Source organism: Peromyscus leucopus, chromosome 19, assembly GCF_004664715.2.
Source record: "Peromyscus leucopus breed LL Stock chromosome 19, UCI_PerLeu_2.1, whole genome shotgun sequence".
Lineage (NCBI taxonomy): Eukaryota > Metazoa > Chordata > Mammalia > Rodentia > Cricetidae > Peromyscus > Peromyscus leucopus.
In genome coordinates, this window is record NC_051079.1 from 54951411 (window position 1) to 54973799 (window position 22389).

General features: G+C 48.3%; 1 protein-coding gene across 1 annotated transcript; it reads left to right on the forward strand.

The window, feature by feature from the left end:
- The first annotated feature begins 2814 nt into the window (after positions 1-2814).
- On the forward strand, positions 2815-21043 carry Prelid3a (PRELI domain containing 3A). The gene is made up of 7 exons (XM_028856195.2): positions 2815-2910; positions 12306-12474; positions 13171-13260; positions 17973-18043; positions 18141-18243; positions 18823-18934; positions 19915-21043. The coding sequence occupies exons 1-6, from the start codon at positions 2879-2881 to the stop codon at positions 18874-18876; spliced, it is 519 nt and encodes a 172-aa protein (XP_028712028.1). The 5' UTR covers positions 2815-2878; the 3' UTR covers positions 18877-18934; positions 19915-21043.
- Positions 21044-22389: the final 1346 nt, after the last annotated feature.

Consider the following 22389-nt stretch of genomic DNA (forward strand, 5'->3'; position numbering starts at 1 on the left):
AAAACAAAAACAAAACAAAAACAAAAAAAATGAGTGTGAAGTTCTAGCACTTGAGGTAATTGCTGACTAAATAGTGGTGTGTGTGTGTGTGTGGGGGGTGTCCTTTGTGTCCTTTGAGGGTTTTTGGTTTGGGGGATATATTTGTTGTTGTTTAGAGTGATGTAAAGGGATCCTCATCTGACATTTGGTCTACAGTTAGAAAATGTCACAGGGAGGAAGGGACAGCTCTGAAAACAGAAACTTTTGGCTAATGTTGTATAATTTACACACATGTAGCTTGATTGATAAAGACTTTTTTGGGAAGTGAAAAAAGGGAAAGAAAGAAAGAGATGGGGAGAGAGGGAAGACAGACAGACAGACACAAGAGAAAGCATATGCAGAGCAGGTTATAAGAACATTTGCACCAGAGGTACATAGTGGCCCCCAACACAGTGGCGTCCAGTGATGCTCCACATAGGTTTGGCATGAACTTCTCATCCATTTGGTTTCTACAAATGATCTTCCCCCTAGTATAAATATATTCATTTTTAAAAATTTATTATGTACAGTGTTCTATCTGCATGTACCACTGTCCACCAGAAGAGGGCGCCAGATCTCATTACAGATGGTTGTGATCCACCATGTGGTTGCTGGGAATTGAATTCAGGACCTCTGGGAGAGCAGTCAGTGCTCTTAACCGCTGAGCCATCTCTCCAGCCCAAATGTATTCATTTTTTTGAATTGTCCTGGAGATGGATTCCAGTGACTTGTACTTGTGAGGAAAATACACTGAGCAACTACAAATGGGCTTTTTCATCCAGGCAAACAACTCTGGTTCTTTTTTGTTTGTTTGTTTTTTGGGACAGGGTTCCTCTGTGTAGTTTTGGTGCCTGTCCGGGAACTCACTCTGTAGACCAGGCTGGCCTCGAACTCACAGAGCTATGTCTGCCTCTGCCTCCCGAGTGCTGGGACTAAAGGCGTGTGCCACCATCGTCTGGCTTATTTTTTATTTTGAGACAGGCTCTACTAACTGAATTACCCAGGCTGGCCTTGAACTTTCTACTTTCCTGCCTCGGTCTCCCCAGTAGCTGTGATTACAGCTTGCCTCAGCAGGCTTGACTTCTCTGTGACTGTATGTTGTATGTCTGTGAACACTCACGTATAGCAGTCCAGGCCTGGCCATCTGACTGGTTCGCATGCTGTATGTCTTGTCATTTCCTATCAATAAACTGATCGGCATTGCAGAAGCATGAGGCACCATAGCCAGAAATAGACAAACAAGAGACTGCTGCAGCCGAATGATGAGATGTGCAGCCGCGCATGACCAGCATGTGAAGACGCCGATAACACCAGCACGGGCAAGTAAGACTATAAATGAATTAATTAAAGATATAAGAACAGTTGTAAGAAGCTGCCAAGGGCAACTGACCTGTAAACTTAGTGCTTATTTGTTGGTCTGAGCTGTAAACATGTTGCAGATGTCCTGAGTAAGCCAGAATTACTCTTGGCTTCTTTTACTTTGTATTTCACTGAGACCAAATCCAGTGGTCTCTTACGCTTTCTACGCTTGGCATGAGGCACCTACCAGCGATGATCATATACTACTGAAGCCTACAATTGCCAAACTCAACACCCGTTTGTGTGTGCAGAGTTTTTTCAGTTTAGACTTATTGGCTATTTTTTTTTGTCTGAGATCCCTTTTTTATGCTTTCTACTGAGTTTCTTTGGTTTTTTCATCTATTGTTTTTTTTTTTTTTCTTGTGTGTGTGTGTGTGTGTGTGTGTGTGTGTGTGTTGTTCATGCTCATAGTTGCATGTGTGTGGGCACGTGTGAGTGCAGTATGTATGTACGGACATATGTACTTATGTATGTATATGGAATCTCTTGCTAAATTGTAGCTTGTTGCTAGTCCGGCTAGCCACCTTGCTTACTAGTTTCCATGTCTACCTCCAGGGAGCTTAGATAATGTGTGGTCTGCCATACCCACCTAGCAGCCCTATAACAGCCCTTCTGAAGATTGTCCATGCATGTGTCTGATCAAACAGCCTTGCCTATCAAAACCTTTACAGTATACCCCATAGCAGACCACTGACTTTTTGCCAATCCAAAAGCTGAGAATTCTATTATCGAAGGCCTAGGGCCGAGTTCCGACTTGCTGCGATCCCTGAGGCCTTACTTGGTAACAACAGCTTTTCTTTGTTCTGCAGCTAATACAGCTTCACGTAACCGCATCCACAGTGGGACACGTCTTTCAGAGCAACCTCAGTCCTCGTTCCTGGATCGTGATCACTCATATTTGGCTCAGAAATAAACTGGGTCTTAACTCCGTCCGAGGCGAGAACTGTTTTATGTCTACAGGATCAAGGCAATTAGCTCCCCTGGAGCAGGGCTCCCGTTACTGGTAACTTTAGGACGGAGTCTGCCTTTGTCTTCAAGCCTTTTGCGGCAGCACCTCATATTGTTCACCGGGAAAGCCTTCGCAGAACCGGCTACTTCTGTTTCGTAAGGGGTGAGGGATCTGTCTCTAGTGGGTTGCCTGTGACGCGCGTCGACAGCATTGGGGTTTCAAGCTTACTCTACTCCCAGACTGTTTGTTTGGAATTGGCAGTCGGCTTTGTCCACAGCGTTCCCGTGTGGTTGGAAAGGGCGGAGGGCAGAATCTGGACGGCTCCAGAGAGCCTGGCGCTGCCATCTGGGGCTGCGCACCCGCGCGAGTCCCTGCCGCAGCCGCCGCAGCGTTGCTCTGGGTACCACCCGCCTCCCACATCCCTATTTTTAGCCGCTGCAGCCGGGGCCACGTGACGGAGGAGGCGGTACGGCGGGCGCCCCGCCCTCGCGGCGCCGCCGCGCAGCATCCCGCAGAGCGCCGAGCCCGCGCCCCGGGCCTGCGGCTGCGGCGATGAAGATCTGGAGCTCCGAGCACGTGTTCGGGTGAGCGGGCTGAGGGCTGCGCTGGGAAAATGCGCGGACCAGGCCGGAGCCGCGCGTCCTCGGGAAGGGGCGGGGATCGGGGAGAGACAGGCGCTCCGGGTCCGGGATCGCGGGGTGGGGAGCCGGGAGCGGGGCGGTCGGTGTGTGTGCGGCACAGGCCTCTGCATCCTCAACCCGGCCTCTGCGGGGCTGCAGGCTGCACCGCCGACCCGTCCGGAGTTGCGCAGCGGGTGTCACCGACCATGCCCGAGGGGCTTGAGGCTGGGGGAGAACTAGATGGGAGGAAGGCATTTGGGGCGTTTGGTCCTGAATACCTGTGCACACGGATGCCTCAAAGCCCCCCCGGAGACACGGCGAACTGCCTCAGTGTCCTCCTGACCCGAGGGCGCCTTCCACCCTTGCCGAGTGAGTGTTTTAATAGCTCTTCAAAGAAAAAAGATTTTTGGGAGTTTCTGATCCTGCCTAGAGAACCTTCTCATTGAGCAGGGGGTGGAGGTGGGGAGACTGCAAGAAACAGATTTGTCATCCGTTGCCTTTTAAAGTGTAAAATTTTAATAAAAATGTGTCACCTGACTTCAGAACTTCCGACTTCTTTATTTTTAGTTTTTGATGGTGCTGGGGATCGAACCCAGTATTTTGAGCCTGCTAGAAAAGTGTTCCACCACTGAGCTTACAGCATCCACCTTTGGAAAAAACAAAAACAAAAAACACCCAACTTTTAAAAAAGGCGGTGGTGGTGCACGCCTGTAATCTCGGCACTCGGGAGGCAGAGGCAGGCAGATCTCTGTAAATTCAAGGCCAGCCTGGTCCACAGAGTGAGTTCCAGGAAAGGCTCCAAGGCCCTGTCTTCAAAAACAAAACCAAAAAACAAACAAAAAAAAATCGCGAAACCTCAGAATGGGTGGTATGTAATTTTTGGTAAAGTTTGCAGCCTTTCTGAAGAAGGTTCTCCCAAGATTCAGGCATAATAATTTGTACTGTCTGAATGCAGAGAAGAGAAGGAAAGCCAGTAAGTACAGGGATGCCCCAGTATTGATTGACTGAGACCCTCTGAGAGCTGCTCCCAGGGTCCTGAACTGTGGACCGACCCTGAAACCACTGTTGACATTTTTGACCATTTTGCAGCTTTTGTCCTTTTATTTTTTTTTAATCCTATTGTTTTTTAATTTTGAAATCTCTAATGTGTTACCACCCATTTTTAACATTGTGGTGTGTGTGTGTGTGTTGGGGTTTTCTTTTCTTTCTTTCTTTTTTTTCTTTTCTTTTTTTTTTTTTTTTTTTTTTGAGACAGGGTCCCACTGTGTAGCCTTAGCTGGCCTGGAGCTTGCTATGTAGACCAGGCTGGCCCCGAGATCACAGAGATTTGCCTGCCTCTGCTTCCCCAGTGCTGGGATTAAAGGCATATGCCACTGCAGTTGGTCCTTTTTAGTACTTTTTAAATTACATTTAATTAATTACTTGTGGTGTGTGTGTGTGTGTGTATGTGCCAGTGTGCAAGTGGCAGTCAGGACAGCATGGGGGAGACTATTCTCAACCCCGACCTTGTGGATCAGGAGGTCCAGCTGAGGTTTGACGTCAGGCATCGTTAGCTGCTGAGCCATCCAGTCGGCCCCCAGATGCCCATTTGAAAGGGTATTCTACAGTTCTGGGCTGGGGATATGGCTCCCTGGTTAAAGTCCCTGCCATGCAAGTGTGAGGACTCAGATCCCCAGAACTCGAGTGACTATCAGTGAGTACCCCAGCCGGCCTGCGATTCGAGCTTGGCGAGGTGGAGATGGGGATGGCTGGAGCAAGCTAGCTAGCAAAACCGGCCTGCCTCAGTGAATAACACGTAAGAATGCTCAACGAGGATTCTCTACCTCAGCCTAGGGCCTCCACAAGCATGCACACCCCAGGGCACCTATGCATAGCACTCACACTCACACTCACGCACGCCACGCGTGAGAAGAGACAGAAGTTAAATGTATTATACAGTTGAGTGCTTTTTAGCATATTTACAGAAATTAGGTTTTTTTCCTTGCCGATTGTGCAGCCATCACCATGGTGCCAGCTTTGGAACATTTCTGTTATCTTCTAAAGAGGTACAGAACCTGGTGTTTGAGATGCATTTCTCATTCCTGCCCCGGGCAACCACTGCTCTGTTTCTGTAGATTATTTTTTTTCTGGATATCTTATATAAATGGTCATACACAAAAACAAAACAAATAGTCATACACTATGTGGTGGTCTGTGCCTGGTTTCTTTTGGAAAGCATCTTATTTTATTTTTTGAGGCTCACTCTTATGTGGTAGCATGTGTTGGTTCTTGGTTTTGTGTCCCAGGTTCCCTGCCAGTGTCTGTCGCTGGCACTGTTCACAGGGAGGAAGCTCACACAGAGACCAGGTGTCCTTTCCAGAGTAAGTCCAGGAGTAGGCCTCTGGCGGGCCGTCAGCACACACTCACTGCTGTAGAGCTTTGAGGAGACGGACCTACAGCTAGCTTGCTTTCTAGCCAGGAGCTGGAAAGAGAAATTAACCTTCCAGATAGGCTGAGGATGTCCACTTTCCTCTCTCTCTCTCTCTCTCTCTTTTTTTTTTTCAACTAAGGCAGCCAAGATGGTAAATTTGGTGAACATCCTTCTTCCAAAGGTTTGTGCCAAAAGCCATCTCTCTCTCTCTCTCTCTCTCTCTCTCTCTCTATATATATATATATATATATATATATATATATATATATATATATATATATATATATATATTTCCCAAATAAAAATCAGTGACATCATCTCCTAAGGATCTTTTGGCAGTTTCTTTTTCTCCCACAAGTGTGTTTTTGAGACTTATCCAAGCTGAGATACATATCTATGGATATAAATTGATATACATATAGCTCGATTATATTAGCTGAACAATCACCCCCTTTATGACTGTGCTAAAATTTGCCCTGTCTCTTACTGAAAGAACGCATGTGTTTCTGCTATACTGATTACCTGTGATGATCAATATTGGCTGTTACCTTGGATTGAGAGACATCTGGAGATTAGTAAGGCACACCTCTGGGTATGTTTGCGAGGGCTTTTCCATAGGGTGGTTCTCAACCTTCCTAATGTGACCCCTTAATACAATTCCTCATGCTGTGGTGACCCCCCCCAACAAAAAATTATTTTCGTTGCTACTTCATAACTGTAATTTCGCTGTTAGGAATCGTAATGTAAATATCTGATATGCACATGGTCTTAGGTGACCCCTGTGAGAAGGTTATTAGACCCCAAAGGGGTCACGACCCACAGGTTGAGAACCACTGCCATAGATTAGTTAGTGAGGTCTCTGCCCTAAGCCGTGGTGTAATACATTGAAAACGGGAGATGGTGGAACCATGTAAGTTGGGGCCTTGTTGGAGCAGTCACCTGAGGTGTGTCATTGGAGGGCCATGTCTTGGCCTCGACCCCTTTTCTTAATCCTGCTCTCTGTCTGTCTTGAGGTGAGCTGCTGTGCTCTCCTCCATGGCCTCTGCCATTATGTTCTGCCTCGTCTCAGGCACAGGAGCACCAGGGACAAGTGACCATGAGCCCAAGTCAACCTTTCCTTTCCTTAAATTGTTTCTTTGGGATATCTGTCAGAGTGGCTGACAAAGGGGCCACTTGGGCCAGCAGATCTTAGGCTGTTCGGCCATAGAACTACTTTACACTCTTGGAAATACTGAGGCCCTCAGTTTTTGCTTATGTTGATTATATCTTTTTTTAAAAAATTATTTATTTGTGTATTTTTTTATGTATGAGTACTCTGTCTGCATGTATTTCTGTATGCCAGAAGAGGACATCAGATAGATCCCATTAGAGGTGGTTGTGAGCCACTGTGTGAGTGCTAGGAATTGAACTTAGGACCTTTGGAAGAGCAGCTAGTGCTCTTAACTGCTGAACCATCTCTCCAGCCTCTTGATTATCTCTTTTACTAGTTACAATATCAGAGAGCCAAGTATACTGGCTTAACACTTGTATACTGTGTACTGAAAGCCATGCATAGTGTAACTCAGCACTTAGGAAGGGGGTACTGAGGCACACCTCGGCTGTATACAGAGACCCTATCTTAAAAAACAACCAACCAACTCTGTATTAGAAATTGCAATTGAAATTTTAAAATACTCATTACAATGAACAATAGTAAACCTTTTTTTGACACAGAGTTTCATGTCCTCCAGGCTGGCTCACTATGGAGCTGAGGATCACTTTGGACTTTTGATCCTCTGTGTCCATTTCCTGAGTGCTTAGGTGATAGGCCACATGTGAAACCCTGAGTTCAGGCTGGAGAGGTAGCTCAGAGGTTAAGAACACTGCTTGCTCTTCCACAGATGGCTGTGAGCCACCATGTGGTTGCTGGGAATTGAACTCAGGACCTCTGGAAGAACAGCCAATGTTCTCAACCGCTAAGTCATTTCTCCAGCCCTGCCCCCCCACCCTCTCTCAACAATAAAAAACAGAACAAAACAAAACAAACAAAAAAAAAACCTTAATAATCGTATTTTTCAAAAACTGGAGGACTGGTACTTTAAAAATAATATGCATGCCGGGCAGTGGTGGCGCACGCCTTTAATCCCAGCACTTGGGAGGCAGAGGCAGGCGGATCTCTGTGAGTTTGAGGCCAGCCTGGGCTACCAAGTGAGTTCCAGGAAAGGCGCAAAGCTACACAGAGAAACCCTGTCTCGAAAAACCAAAAATAAATAAATAAATAAATAAATAAATAAATAATATAATAATAATAATATGCATGATATCTGGATTTCTGTAGCTTGATTCTCTTACCTACCTTTGCATCCAATGTTTTGTAACATATTGCCGTGGTTGAGGTGTGTGGGTAAAGTCCAGCCTCACACAGATAGGGAGCTGGAAAAGGTAAGTATGTTTTTGTAACTTTCCTTTACTGCTATAACCAAAAAATGATACCTTCTTAAAAAGTAGTAATATAAAACTGGGAACAGAGAACAGAAAAACAAGTCATGCTGAGTGAATCTCTGCCTCCCGCCCTAGAGACACTTGCACCCATTCTTTGGATTGTGTGTGCCCCCCGGGTTTGTTGTATGGGACAATTATGTTCATGGTAATGGACACAAGTTTTCTAAAATTTGAGCTTTTGTTCAAAAGCTCGGGTTTTATCTTTGGCAACAAACACTAAAGATGCTTGCCTTAACATGACATGCTCGCTCACTCCCTTAGCTGCCCAGAAAACATCTGCCAAGTCCCCAAGTTTGAGCCCACAGTGCGTGCATTGTTCTCCCAAGGGCAAGCCGTGGGTGGCGAGAGGCAGCGGTGAATTGGGTGGGCTCCCAACACGACAGCCCGATAGACCCAGGGCAGCCTGAGAGCGGCTTGTTCTTCAGAAGCCTTTCTGGCACACACACCCTGTTCTCTTGCAGATTGTCAAGGAGTCCTCAGAGGTCGAGTGATGATAAAATTAATGACATTGCCATTTCATCACATGCTCCTGAGAGACTCCTGGGCTGTTTCCCTGAGTGCGCGTGAGCAGCAGTGACAGGCTGTGGTCTGGAGCCTGGCCTGCAGTGCTGGGAGACTCCAGCACTTAAAGAGCCATCACTGTGAATGCGGATACGCTGAGAGAGCTAGTCATGTCCCAACCACACTGTGACAACCACCTCCTAAGAGGGTCCAGAGCCTCCAGGGCGTGGCCCACACTCTTCAGGACCCGATGGAGGTAGGGTATAGCTGAGTTTTTGGTCCTGTGACTGCCTCTTAATCACTCTATCCCTAAACCTTCAACTCTCCAGCTTTTAGAAATAAGCAAACTCGAGCTGGGCCATGGTGGCGCACGCCTTTAACCCCAGCACTCCAGAGGCAGAGGCAGGTGGATCTCTGAGTTCGAGGCCAGCCTGGTCTACAGAGAGGAAAGGCACAAAGCTACACAGAGAAACCCTGTCTCTAAAACCAAAACAACAACAACAACAAAACAAAAGAACAAACTCGGAAAGAGCAGAGTCCTGGACACACGGTGGGTCCCCTGGGCTAACCGGTCCTCTTACTGCTTGCTTGGTTTCACGTGCATTCCCACCTTTGGTCTTTGGCCTGAATGATTTAGGCAAATCTTGGACATCAGTTTCTACCACCCTGCCTTGCCTGGAGTTCTCCCTGGCATGTGTGATGACTGATCTTGGTTGTTGACTTCACGGGCTCTTGAATCAAAGCAAGTGTAAGCTGCTGGGCACACCTGCCAGGGGATTCACGATTTCACGATCGGGTTTTTTGAAGTGGGAAGATTCGCCTGATGGCCACACAGATCAAAAGACATGGAAAAGGGAAGCTTTGCACTCTGTCCGCTTGCTTTCATTCCTGCTGGCCAGTTCATCCTTCCTGTTGCTATGGCATCCCTTCACTGACATTAGAACCACTTCTCTGGGATTCCAACACAGTCTGAAGACCAGCAGCTCCATGGGAGTCCTCCAGGCCTTCGGCACCAGATTCTCAGCCTCTCCAGTGTGAGACAGCCATTTTGGGACTATCCAGACCGTATCATGTAAGCCAATCTAATAGATCCCATATATATATATGTTCATATATATATATATTATATCAGGAGTTCAAGGCCAGCTGAACACATATGAGACCCTCTCTCAACAATTAAAAGAAATTAAAAACTTAACAATTGTATTTTCTAAAAATTAGAAGACTGGTACTTTAAAAATAATATACACGAAGCAGGGCAGTGGTGGCGTATGCCTTTAATCCCAGCACTGGGGAGGCAGAGCAAGGCAGATCTCTGTGAGTTCGAGGCCAGCCTGGTCTACAGAGTGAGATCCAGGACAGGCACCAAAACTACACAGAGAACCCTGTCTTAAAAAAAACAAAAAAAAATTATATGCATGATTTCTGGATTTCTGTAGCTTGACTCTTTTATCTATCTCTGCATCCGGTGTTTTGCAATATTTATTGCCCTGGTTGAGGTGTGTGGATAAAGTCCAGCCTTACACAGATATATAATATTATATATAATATAATAAAATAATTCTTATAAGCCGGGCGGCGGTGGCACACGCCTTTAATCCCAGCACTTGGGAGGCAGAGCCAGGCGGATCTCTGTGAGTTCGAGGCTACCTGGTCTACAGAGTGAGATCCAGGACAGGCTCCAAAACTACACAGAGGAAACTCTGTCTCAAAACAACAACAGCCGGGCGGTGGTGGCGCACGCCTTTAATCCCAGCACTCCGGAGGCAGAGGCAGGCGGATCCCTGTGAGTTCGAGGCCAGCCTGGGCTACCAAGTGAGAAACCCTGTCTCAAAAAACCAAAAAAAAAAAAAACCAAAAAAAAAAAAAACCAACAACAACAAAACAACAAAAATTCATATATATTACACACACACACACACACACACACACACACACACACACACACGCATTCTATCAGTTCTCTTCCGTTACAGAACTCTAATACAGCATGGAAGCCAGGGTCCATCCTCCCACCTGCTCTCTCTGGTTCCAGGCCGACTCTGGTGTGGATGTTTGGGACCATTCCCGAATGAATGGCAACAGGCTTCCTCCTTTGGGGTAGGACTCAGTTGAACCATGTCCCAGCGTATATATAGCTGGGACTCCTCCTCTTGAGAATGGTGTCCATCTAACTCCTTGTCTGCCTAAACACGGCCGAGAGCGCTTTGTGCCCTTGCAGCTTCTGTAGGCAATGACCCAGCAGACGCTCCTGGGAAGTGCTCGCTCCTGGGAAGCGCTCCTGTGTCGCCAGCCAGCCCTGGCCCTTCTCAACACCGCCGGTTACCAGGCTTGCTGGCTGGCTGTGTGTTTGTATTTCCTTCAACCAGGGGGTGCAATAGTGACTTTGGTGCCTAGACTTTGCCACTTTATTTACTTTTTTTGTTTTTTCCAGGCAGGGTTTCTTTCTGTAGCCTGGGCTGCCCTGGAACTTGCTCTGTGGACCAGGTTAGCCTCAAACTACAGATCTGCCTGCCTCTGCCCTCCCTGCTGGGATTAAAGGTGTGTGCCACCAAACCGGGCTGGACTTTGTCACTTTAAGATTCCTGGAAGCTCTCAACTGCTGATAATTCCAGTTCCAGGGGACCCCATGCCTTCTTCTAGCCTCCATGGGCACCACACACACCACTGGTGCACATATAAACATACAAATAAAACACCACACACATAAAATAAAATCTTTAAAAAATAAAGATGTTTTGAGGCAGTGGTGGTACATGCCTTTGATCCCAGCGCTCTGGATTTGAGAGAAGCATCCGAACTTTATTCAAACTTCTAAGTGGAACATGGCTCGAAGCAATTCAGGTTTTTTTTCTTTTTCTTTTTTTTTTTTTCAATGTGTATGAGTGTCTTGCCTGCATGCATGTTTGTGCATCACGTGTGTACCTAGCACATGTATGTTTGTGCACCACGTGTGGCCTCGAGCTCAGAGATCCACCTATGATTAAGGGTGTTTTTAAAAGGTTTTAACTGCGGGGCTGGGATGCTTAGTGGTTAAGAGCATTTGCTACACTCCTAGAGGACCTGAGTTCAGTTCCCAGTCCCCACATGGCAGCTTTAACAACCATTTGGAAATCCAGTTCCAGGGGATCTGGAACTGACTTCTACAGGCACTAGGCACACACGTGGTGCACAACCATACGTACAGGCAAGACACTCATAAAGACATAAAAAAGAAAATTGCATTGCTTCAAGCCACGTTCCACTTAGAAGTTTGAAAGAGGTGCAGATGCTCCTCTCAAATCCAAACTGCAGGCTGAAGATGTCGTGAGTCAAAAATGCTGGGGGAGTGGCCGGGCAGTCAAAAAGCACGTACCGCTCTTGTAGAGGACCCGGGTGGGGCTGCTCACAACTGCCCGTAACTCCTGCTTCAGCGGATCTGACGTCCTTTCGTTCTGTTCTGAAAGTGAAAAACGATGACTGTGAGATACACATTTGTACCGTTCTAAAGTCGATCATGTCCTACATCCAGTCAGCTGGGAACTGTCCTTAGTTGGTTCTTGGTAGCATTGAGCAGGTGGGAACAAAAGCCTGCTTGGGTACCCTTGGGTGTTCTGCGTGGACGTCCTTCAGCATACCTCGCTACCTACCGGATAGCTGGGCGGTCAGGTAGGACTATAAACGCCAGTGGAAGTCAGGGTCCAGCCTGCATTAAGGATAGCAGCCAGCGTTTCTCCAACAAGGTTGCAGACAGGGAGACCTGTCTCACTGCTAAGAAGTCCCCACAAAAGGTTTCCACCTCGTGTGGGCTGGAGGAGAGCCAGGAGAAGAAAAACCTGAGGTCCCCTGAGCTTGATGGCTCTGCATAGGCCCAGCACAGATTTGGGGAGACCTGGGCTCAGACAGAACCCCGGACAGCCTTCCCTGCGTAGACACAGGAGCCTCAGCCTCAGGGCCGCTTCCTTGGCTGATTGTGTTTTCTTGCCAGCCATCCCTGGGATACGGTGATCAAGGCTGCCATGCGGAAGTACCCAAACCCGATGAACCCGTGCGTGGTGGGCGTGGATGTGCTGGAGCGCAGCGTGGACGGCTGTGGGCGCCTGCACAGTCTGCGCCTGCTCAGCACCGAGTGGGGGCTGCCGGTCCTCGTGCGTGCGGTGAGCCTCCCCGCGTGGCCGCCCGCACTTACTGCCAGGGATGCCACGAATGGTTGGGCAAGGTCCCTGCAGTCCCGCACCCCCTTCTCCTCGATTGGATGGTCCGTGGGTCCCGTTCTGCTTTCTGGGAAGGACACTAGTCACTCTGGGTTAAGTGAGCTGGGTGGCCTTTCTTCAGTGACCTCTGCGAAGGCCCAGAACCTCACATTTTGTAATGCTGCAGTTAGATCTTTTACATAGGAATTTCAGGTAGACACAGCCCAGCCCATCCTCGCTCTTAAGAGCCCGGGATGGGGTCGGGTGGAGATTGTAACAGACAGGACAGCTTTCTCCTGCCTGGTCGCACACTGACCTCCCGGTACTCGGAACCCAGGTCCTTACATGGCCCTAGAGCCCCAGCTGTCTTGTTGTGACTCCTTGGCCACTCCTGGATCCTAAGGTGTCAGGACGCCAGTTCTTCATGTCAGAGCTCTTGTCAGCAGAAGATCCTCTCTTCTCAGGACCCCCGGGGTTCCCTGGTTAAATTTTTGTCAAAACACTCATTACTGTCGTGTGTTCAACTCGTAAATCCGTTTTCTAATATCTACCAAGGGGTTGACCTCTCCCTCACCGCTGTCTCCACAGATAGAGAGCATTTGTTGTAAAGAAAAGAGTAACTGGACTTCAGCATGTCACTAGTTTTGTTTTGTCTCTTAGATTTTGGGAGCCAACAGGACCTTGACATATATCAAAGAGCGCTCTGTCGTGGATCCGGCTGCAAGGAAAATGGAGCTGTGTTCCACCAATGTAAGCCAAGGTCTAAGCTGGGAAAGGCACTTAATGCTTCTAGGCGACGGTGCTAGTGCCTCCCTTCAACTGTATTTCTGCTTGCCTTTTGCTCTAAGTGTGCTTATTTTTAGTAGGAATGTTGGATTTATTTGTGGTGTTTTGTCTTTGTTTTGTTTTGAAACAGGGGTCTCATTGTACTCCAGGTCAGCCTGGAACTCTCTGGATAGTCCAAGGTGGTCTTAAATTTGCTGTAATCCTCCTGCCTCGACTCTGGAGTGCTGAGGCTACAGCACACCTACCTTTTCCTAGTCTTTCTGTTCAAGTATAATCAACATATAGACTAGGCCGAGGGTGGTGGTGTATGTGCCAGGCAGATCTCTGAGTTCCAGGACAGACAGCTCCATAGTGAGACCCTGCCTCAAAATAAGTAAACAAACAAAATAAATACAATAAAAAGAGAGAAAAAGGCAATAGCCAGCTAGATAAGAGAACTGAGTCTGGGTGAACTATTGCATTGGATGGCTGTAGATAACAATGTGTGTATTTTTTTATATAATAATAATATAAGAAGAAGGAGAAGAAGGAAAAGACAGGTTCCACTATGTAGCTCTAGCTGGCCTAGAGTATGCTATGAAGACCAGGCTGGCCATGAACTCACGAATATCCTTCAGATGTGTGTCACCACGCCCAGCTAACAATATATATGTTTTAAAAGAACCGGAAGGAAATATTTAAGAGTGGCTTCACCAAAAAGATGTAAATATTTGAGGAAACAGATATGTTTACCCTGACTTTTTTTGTTTGTTTGTTTGGTTTTTGGTTTTTGGTTTTTCGAGACAGGGTTTCTCTATGTAGCTTTGCGCCTTTCCTGGAACTCACTTGGTAGCCCAGGCTGGCCTCGAACTCACAGAGATCCGCCTGGCTCTGCCTCCCAAGTGCTGGGATTAAAGGCGTGCGCCACCAATGCCCAGCTACCCTGACTTTTTAATTTTACTTTTTTCTTTTTTTTTTAAATTAAGAAAATTTTTTTAATTTAAATTTTACTTTTAATTATGTATTTTGAGACAGGGTCTTACTAGGTAAACCAGACTGGCCTGGAACTCCCAGAGATCACCTGCCTCTGCCTTCCTAGTCCTGGGATTAGCCCTTACTTACCCTGATTTGAATGTTACACAGTGTATATAATGACACATTGAAGTATTACTATGCCCCTATATGTGTACAGTTTTCATATATTAATACAAATAGGGATGAGACAAACATGCACAAAATTTACCTACTGTGTGAGCAAATAGTCAGGAAAAGCAACAGATATGATCAAACCCAATAGCCTCCAGAAGGTGTCCTGAGTCATAGAAGCGTGTGGGCAGGCCTGTGAATACCACAGCCAGCAGAGTGATGTCCATGAGAGGCAAGAAGGCAGTTTGGTCCAATATGACTCCGTAGCTGGTGTTGGTTCGGACTCTGGGAATCTGACCCCAGGAAGTTTGTTTTAGGCACCTTTAAGCACAGCACAATTTGGTGGAAAGTTTTCTGGTGATGATTATCAGTCTCGTGTGCATAACAAAGCTTAAGACATGTTGACATGGACACTCTTTGTAAAGTCCAAGTGACGTCGTCCATAAAGAAGGGTTCTATAGATTAACTGAGAAAACAGGCTCAAGATGAGGAGGAGGATCCGGTGTGGTCTCAGCCACACAGATGGCACAGAAGTCACCAGGCTATTAACCATGTCCACTCGCAGCCTTCTAGGTGGAAAACGGGCCATATAGCCCTCTCTGTGAAGAGACAACCTTGTGTGTTTAACATGCCTGGTTCCCCTCGTGCTTATCTGTGAGCGCGAGGACCTCCATGCCTCCTACAGTAGAGATCCTGCTGGTGGCGTTTGCTTTGAAATCGGGTCTCACTGTGTTCACCTGGTTAGCCTCAAATTCCCAAGCTCAAGTCATTCTCTGGCCTCAGCCTCCAGAGTCGCAGTGTGTCACTTGGAGTTGCATCTAGATGGCATTATACCCTGATAGGTGGCCATTATTCGTTTTGCTTGTCCCATGCTTGAGGTCAGACTCGGGGACTCGTGTGTAGGTAAGCTCTCTACCACGGAACTACATCTCCAACTCCTTAGGGGTCATTTTTGAAGCTGCTTTCCAGCCGGAGAGATGGTTCAGGGCATAAAGGTCCTTGGTGCCAAGACTTAGGACCTGAGTTCAGTCCCCGGAACACACGTGGTAGAAGGAGAGAGCCGGCTCTCAGCCTCTCCTTTCGTCTTCACTGTGTGCCGTGGCATGCTTACCCCCCCCCCACCTACGTGCACTAAGTGAATAGATATAATAAAATGCAGCAGCCACGTTCCCCCTCCTCTTATTTCTCTTAATTAAAATTGCATATATAGAGCTGGGCGGTGGTGGCGCACGCCTTTAGTCCCAGCACTCAGAAAGCAGAGGCAGGTGGATCTCTGAGTTCGAGGCCAGCTCGCTCTACAGAGTGAGTTCCAGGACAGCCAGGACTACACAGAAAAACTCTTTCCTCCCCACCTCCCAAGCATATACAGGGGCTGGAGAGATGGCTTAGCAGTGAAGAGCACTTGTGGCTCTTGCAGAGGCCCTGGGATCATTTCCCAGCACCCACATGGTGGCTTACAACCATCTGTAACTCCAGTTCCAGGGGATCCAACACCCTCCTCTGACATCTATAGGTACTAGGCACCGTATGTGGTGCGTATACATTCATGCAAGCAGAACATTCATACATGTAAAATAAAATAAATAAAAATTTAAAAACACTTTTTTTCTTTCCTTTTGTTTTGTTTTTGGAGACAAGGTTTCTCTGTGTAACAGTCCTGGATGTTCTGGAACTCACTTTGTAGACCAGGCTGGCCTTGAACTGAGAGATCTGCCTGCCTCTGCCTCCCAAGTGCTAGGATTAAAGGCATGTGCCACCACTGCCCAGCCAGCCTAAGTGACTTCTGTGTTGTTTTAGGGCCAGGCCAATCCCGACTCCCATGGGCACTATGTTTACCTCGGTCATTCTCTCCAGACCCTTGAGCATTGTTTCTACGTCAACAAGAACCCATCTTACAGAGGAAGCCATGTGTACTTTGTAAAGAGCTTCAGTGTAAACATGCCTTAAGCTTTGTTGTGCTCACAGGGCTGAGTTAATTGTCATCTGAAAATTTTCCCCCCCAAAACTGTGCAGTGCTTAAGTATGGCAGAAATGAACGAGCTGACGTCAGACTCTTGGAGTCTTTACCCAGCACTGGTTACCTAAATCGGACTGAACCAAGTTCCATTCTTAGCGCCTCATGGACCATTTCCCTGCAGTCCAGAAAGCCTGCGGGGACCCTCCTCATTCATTGACCAGTGTGGCAGCCTCATGTGTGGCCATTTAATTAGGATTAAATAAAATGTAAACGTGGCTGTGCCTCAGTCTGCATCCTGGGTGTTCATTAGCCCCAGGTGTTTGTAGCTTACAGACAGATGCAGTGTTGTAGTAACAATAGAGAGCTCTGTTCACTCTGCTCTTCTAGAGGCATTTTAAGGTTTTTGTTTTGTTTTGTTTTTTTAAAACTGCGTGTGTCGTGTGAGTGTGTGTGAGTGTGCCACTGCATGCATGTGGAAGTCAGAGTACAGCTTTATGGAGTCACGTCTGTCCTTCCTTCTTTCCGTGGATGCCAGGAACCAAACTTAGGTTGCTAGGCCTGTGTGGCAAGCGCCTTTATCTGTGGAGCTATCTCACTGGTCTAGGTAGGTTTTAGTAGCAAATATGAACTGTAAGTCAGCTTGCTGACCGGAAGTAGCTGGAGACAGGCTGCTGAAGCTTCTGTGTGGATCCCGACACTTAGCACATCCAGTCCAGAGCCAGGACCCCCAATCCAGTTTGGCACAAGGATAGGAAAGTTCCGGGCGGTGGTGGCGCACGTCTTTAATCCCAGCATTCGGGGAGGCAGAGGCAGGTGGATCTCTGTGAGTTCGAGGCCAGCCTGGGCTACCAAGTGAGTTCCAGGAATGGCACAAAGCTACACAGAGAAACCCTGTCTCGTAAAACCAAAAAAGAAAAAAGAAAAACAGGAAAGTTCGCTACTGTTACTGTGGACACTAATTGGGAATTGTCTGTCTCACGGCTGCCCATGGGCTTGGCAGTGTATGGGTGACTTGAAGGCAGATCCCTCCTCAGGTATGGGGAGGGAGAGATCAATGATCATCAGAAGAAGCTGCCCAGTCTGTCCCTAGCACACAGTGCAGAGGGGGTTGGTGGCACAGGATGTTTCCTTTCTCTGGCTTTCATAAGTGCTAATTTGGGGCTGGAAATATAGATGGTTTGGAAGGAAATATAAGAAACTCAGAAAGCTGGGCGGTGGTGGCTGCGCACACCTTTATCCCAGCACTTGGGAGGCAGAGCCAGGCAGATTTCTGTGAGTTCAAGGCCAGCCTGGTCTACAGAGCAAGATCCAGGACAGGCACCAAAACTACACAGAGAAATCCTGTCTCAAAACAACAACAACAAAAAGCAACTTATTATATATATAATAACATATATATGGTTTTTCGAGACAGGGATTTAATGTGTAGCCCTGGCTGTCCTGGAACTCACTCTGTAGACCAGGCTGGCCTCAAACTCACAGAGATCAGCCTGCCTCTGTCTCCCAAGTGCTGGAATTGAAGGTGTGCCACCATCGCGCCACTGGCCTTTAAAAAAAAAATTTTATGTGTGTTTGTTCATTTTGTTTTTTAAAGATCACACTCACGAATCTGGTGTCAGTGAACGAGAGACTGGTATACACACCTCATCCAGAGAACCCTGAAAAGTGAGTCATCTCTTCCTGGGATGGACACATGGAACAGCAGGGGAGGATGGAGCCTCCTTCTCAGGTTGATCAGCCCCTCACTTCTGCTCTTCTGCAGGACTGTGCTCACCCAAGAAGCCATCATCACTGTGAAGGGGATTAGCCTTGGGAGCTATCTGGAAAGCCTAATGGCTAACACGATATCCTCCAATGCCAAGAAGGTGCATACCTCAGGGTGGGGCCTGGTGCACTCGGTGGTAATGTGCCAGCTGAAGTGGTGACATGTCTGGTCCTCCTGAGGACTGGGGTCTTTGTAGCTGAGCTCCTAAGGCCACAGCATACCCCCACTGTGTTTTTCTAGTGGGAACGTAGCTTGAATAGAACTATGTTCTATTTCAAACTAGAGATACAGAAAGGCTGGCTGGGATCTGAGGGCAAAGGCATCTGTCCTAGTCGGTTACTATTGCTGTGAAGACCATTCCAGTCTCTCTGGTCTCCACACGGCAGCTTTGGCTCTGGGATTTGGGGATGTCTTAGGTCTCTCTCAGGTGTGGATTTGCTGTTAGCCTAAGAGGGGTGTCGACTTTGGGAGAGCCCAAGCTGGTGCATTCTTTAACTCATTGGAGAAATCTAGGCAATGAAAACATCCCATCGTGTTTCTGGGCTTGAATACCCTGCTTACGTGGACCATGACTCAGGAAAGTTATTGCCACATCGTTGCCACGGGAGTTCCCTCCTGCGTCGCAGGTCAGTGCCTTGCTGCATGCAGCAGGAATTGAAGTCCTTCTGTGTCGTTGCAGGGGTGGGCTGCCATTGAGTGGATAATCGAACATTCCGAGAGCGCCATAAGCTAACAGGTCTGCACCCGTGCCTGCTGACACAAGGGGACAACCGCAGCAACGTCTTAACCAGGTACAGAGCTCTAGCTTTTTATTACCGGGGCGCCTGCGGTGTGCATGAGAGAACGCTCGCTTGTCGTCCTCTGCTTCCTGCTGTCTGTCCATCCTCTTTCGTTTCCTTGGCTTGTGCCAAGACGTCTTTCCAGGGTATACCTGAGCTGTGAACTGGATTCTGAGGAAGGGAGTGTAGCGCTTGCTGCCCCGAGGTCTCAGTACCTGGCTGCCTGAACATTCCTCGGGATTCTCACTGCTGATGACAATGAATAGGCCCACAGCGTTATGGCAGATTTAATCTTGAGTGTCTTTGTCTTGGGCAAAATTTGCACTTTCTGGAAATATTGTTATCGTTTTTTTTATTAGCTGGGGGACGGGACCCCGGACCTCACAACGGCTGCCTTGAGTAAGCGCTCCCTGCACTCCCAGTCTGTCCGCGTTCCTCTTCCTGTTCAGTCCCTTGGTGCGCGCCAGTGTTCATCAACGGGGTTGTGTCACTTTAGTGGCAGAGGCGTTTCTGTTATCTTCATGAACAGCCCAGGTGTTCCTAGGCTTCCTCAGCCCCCAGGAGTTTGAGGCTTGGTTGGCTGGCACTCATCATCACAGCAAGAGTCCCACTTCCCTTCCGGCGGGGGCCTCCTCACTTCCTGTCTGGAAACCCCTGTGAAGCTGCTGATGGCTACTGCTCGCTTCCCTCCCCTGCCCCCAGCCCTCCCGTTTGCTTGCTTGCCCCTGTGTCCCGTGGCCAACAAGCCGAGGGGGTCTGAGGGATCCTTAAGACAGTCTTGCTGCTTTTTCCTAAGTCAGCAAAGCTTGCCCGGGAACTTGACCTTGAATCCAAGGCCAAGAGCTGCCGTGGGGCCTCTGAGCCTCAGCCTGAGCTGAGCTTGTTGTGTGTGTGGGGGGGTCCTGTGTGTGGAGAGAGGGAGGCCTGATGTGAGTCTAGGCTCCTCAGGTTCTGTTCCTTCCTAATGAGAGCTAAATTGTCCCCGCCTCCAGTCCGATATCTCACCAAAAAGAGTCAAAGAAGAAAGGAGGAATGGATGGACCAAGAAGATGAAAGGCAAGTGTGGATGTGGTTCCTGCCAAGTCGGGAAGAGGCGGGGGCTGCTGGAATCTTCCCTGTCCGTGGTGACCTCCAGTACAGCATCAGGCCTAAGCACCAGCCCTGCGAGGCTCTGGTTCCTGGGAGTGGTGTGGAGCCCCCTCGGCCAGGCTCTGCTGCAGGTACTGTGCCAGGCTGGGACAGTCCTGGGCTGCACGGCCCCTGCTGCGTTGGTTTTCAGCTTTCACCCGCTTGCCCTGGCAGGAGTGCCACCTCCAAGTCCAGTTACTTCACCAAAGGAGAGCTCCCCTGTCCTCAGGCCCTGCCAGCTAAGCCAGGGCAGGTCCCCCAAACCTTCCCCCGGGCCTGGCTGCTGTCCTCTGTTCCTGGTGGCCCTACGCCCTTCTAGTGTTCCACTTGCCTCTGTGAAGAAGGTGAATAAGAAGTTGCTTTCTGACCCTCAGGGTCCCCATCATGTACTGTAGCCAAAAAAAAAAGGGGGGGGGGATGCAGAACTCTCTGCAGAAGCCACTGTGGGTTCCAGCGGCAACTGGGATTTTTCAAGCTCAAGCTGGCCCTGAACTCCCTGTGTAAGTGAAGATGACCTTGAACCCTTGCTCTTCCTGCTTCCAACTTCCCAAGTGCTGGGATTCCCGACTTGGGCCACTATCCTTGGCTCTTTCTGGTTGTTGTTGTTGTTGTTGAGACAGATCTTGCTGTGTGGCCCTGGCTGTTCTGAAGCTCATGGCAATCCCCCTGCCTCAGCATCTCAAGTGCTGGAATCACAGGTGTGCAGCGCCATGCCTGGGCTGGGATTCTTGTCAAGTCCTGACTACCTTCTCAGCTTCTCCCAACTAAAAAGAGAGGGTGGGGAGCTCCTGCTATATAACAAAGAGCCTTCCAGCTAATTCCCCCACCCCCCACCCCGTGGTCCTGGGGTCCTGCTGGCTGTGGGTGGTGGCTTTGTGCTCCTGGCCTAGTTGAAACCCCTCCCGCGAGCCCGCTTTACCTCCTGCCTCAGTTCTGTGTTCCTCACTTTCTCCTTGTAGTAGTCTTTTCCTTCCTTCCTTCCTTCCTTCCTTCCTTCCTTCCTTCCTTCCTTCCTTCCTTTTTTTGGGGGGTGGTGGTGGTGGCATGTCTCAAGACAGGGCTTCTCTGTGTAGTCCTGGCTGTCCTGGAACTCACTGTGTAGACCAGGCTGGCCTCGAACTCACAGAGATCTGCCTGCCTCTGCTGGAATTAAAGGTGTGCACCACTGCCGGGCCTCTCCTTGTAGTATTCTGAGTAAACCCAGGCTGGCCTTCCACCCACTGTGTAGATGAGGCTGACCTTGAACTCCGTCTACCTTTCAAGTGCTAGAATTACAGGTGAGCACCATCATGCCTGGCTTTCTACCATCTTTAAATCAAGGTTGTTTAAAACACTAAAGGTGTTTGTAGAAACATGTATATATGTATATGCAGTTGATGTTTGTAGTTTAAAAGAGAGGCATTAAACCTATTGACGAGTATAGACCTCTGTTCTCCCTCCATCAGTCAACTCACCATTTTTACAGACCCTTCTAGAATCTTTCTATGCCTATGAAAGTTTATGTCTATCTTTTTCTTTCATTAAACTTGGGTTCATACTGTAACTATCTTTGTGACTGTCTCTGTTCTACTTTTTTTTTTTTTTTTTTTTTTTTTGAGACAGGGTTTCTCTGTGTAGCTTTGTGCCTTTCCTGGGACTCGCTTTGTAGCCCAGGCTGGCCTTGAACTCACAGAGACCCACCTGGCTCTGCCTCCCGAGTGCTGGGACTAAAGGCGTGCGCCACCACCGCCCGGCCCTGTTCTACTTTTAAACAAGTGTCCTTTTTTATGCGCACTTCTATCTCACCTGTCTGTGTGTGTTTGAGGATGTCTGATCCCCTGGAACTGGGGTTACAGAGAGTTATGAGCCGCCATGTGGGGGCTGGGAATTGAACTCTGGTCCTCTGGAAGAGCAGCCAGTGCTCTTAACTGCTGAGCCATCTCTCCAGCCCTAAACAACAGTGTCTTGAAAAGTCCCTGCTGAAAGCCTGGGTCTCGTGCTCGGCTCCTGAAGGCTTCTTGCCACAGTCCTCGCATCTGTCCCTGTAGTAAGGTGGCGGGACCGGTGTGACACCAGGCTTCTCTTTGTGTGAACGGCTTCTCGACACTTCCCCACTTTGAGATGGTTATAGACTATTGATTAACAGCTTGATTGGAGTAGGAAACACCTAGGGCATTAAGGAGGAATGCTCTTGGGTGTGTGTGTGTGTGTGTGTGTGTGTGTGTGTGTTTAAAGATTCATTTATTTATTATGTCTACAGTGTTCTGCCTGCATGCCAGATCTCATTACTGATGGCTGTGAGCCACCATGTGGTTGCTGGGAATTGAACTCAGGCAGTCAGTGCTCTTAATCGCTGAGCC

What these genes read in the sequence shown, in the direction of transcription:
- Prelid3a (XM_028856195.2), top strand. Translation starts at nt 2,879, where the DNA reads ATGAAGATCTGGAGCTCCGAGCACGTGTTCGG. An exon ending in CATCCAGAGAACCCTGAAAA is followed by an intron (nt 18,044 to 18,140) that starts GTGAGTCATCTC and finishes GCTCTTCTGCAG; the next exon opens with GACTGTGCTCACCCAAGAAG. An exon ending in TATCCTCCAATGCCAAGAAG is followed by an intron (nt 18,244 to 18,822) that starts GTGCATACCTCA and finishes GTGTCGTTGCAG; the next exon opens with GGGTGGGCTGCCATTGAGTG.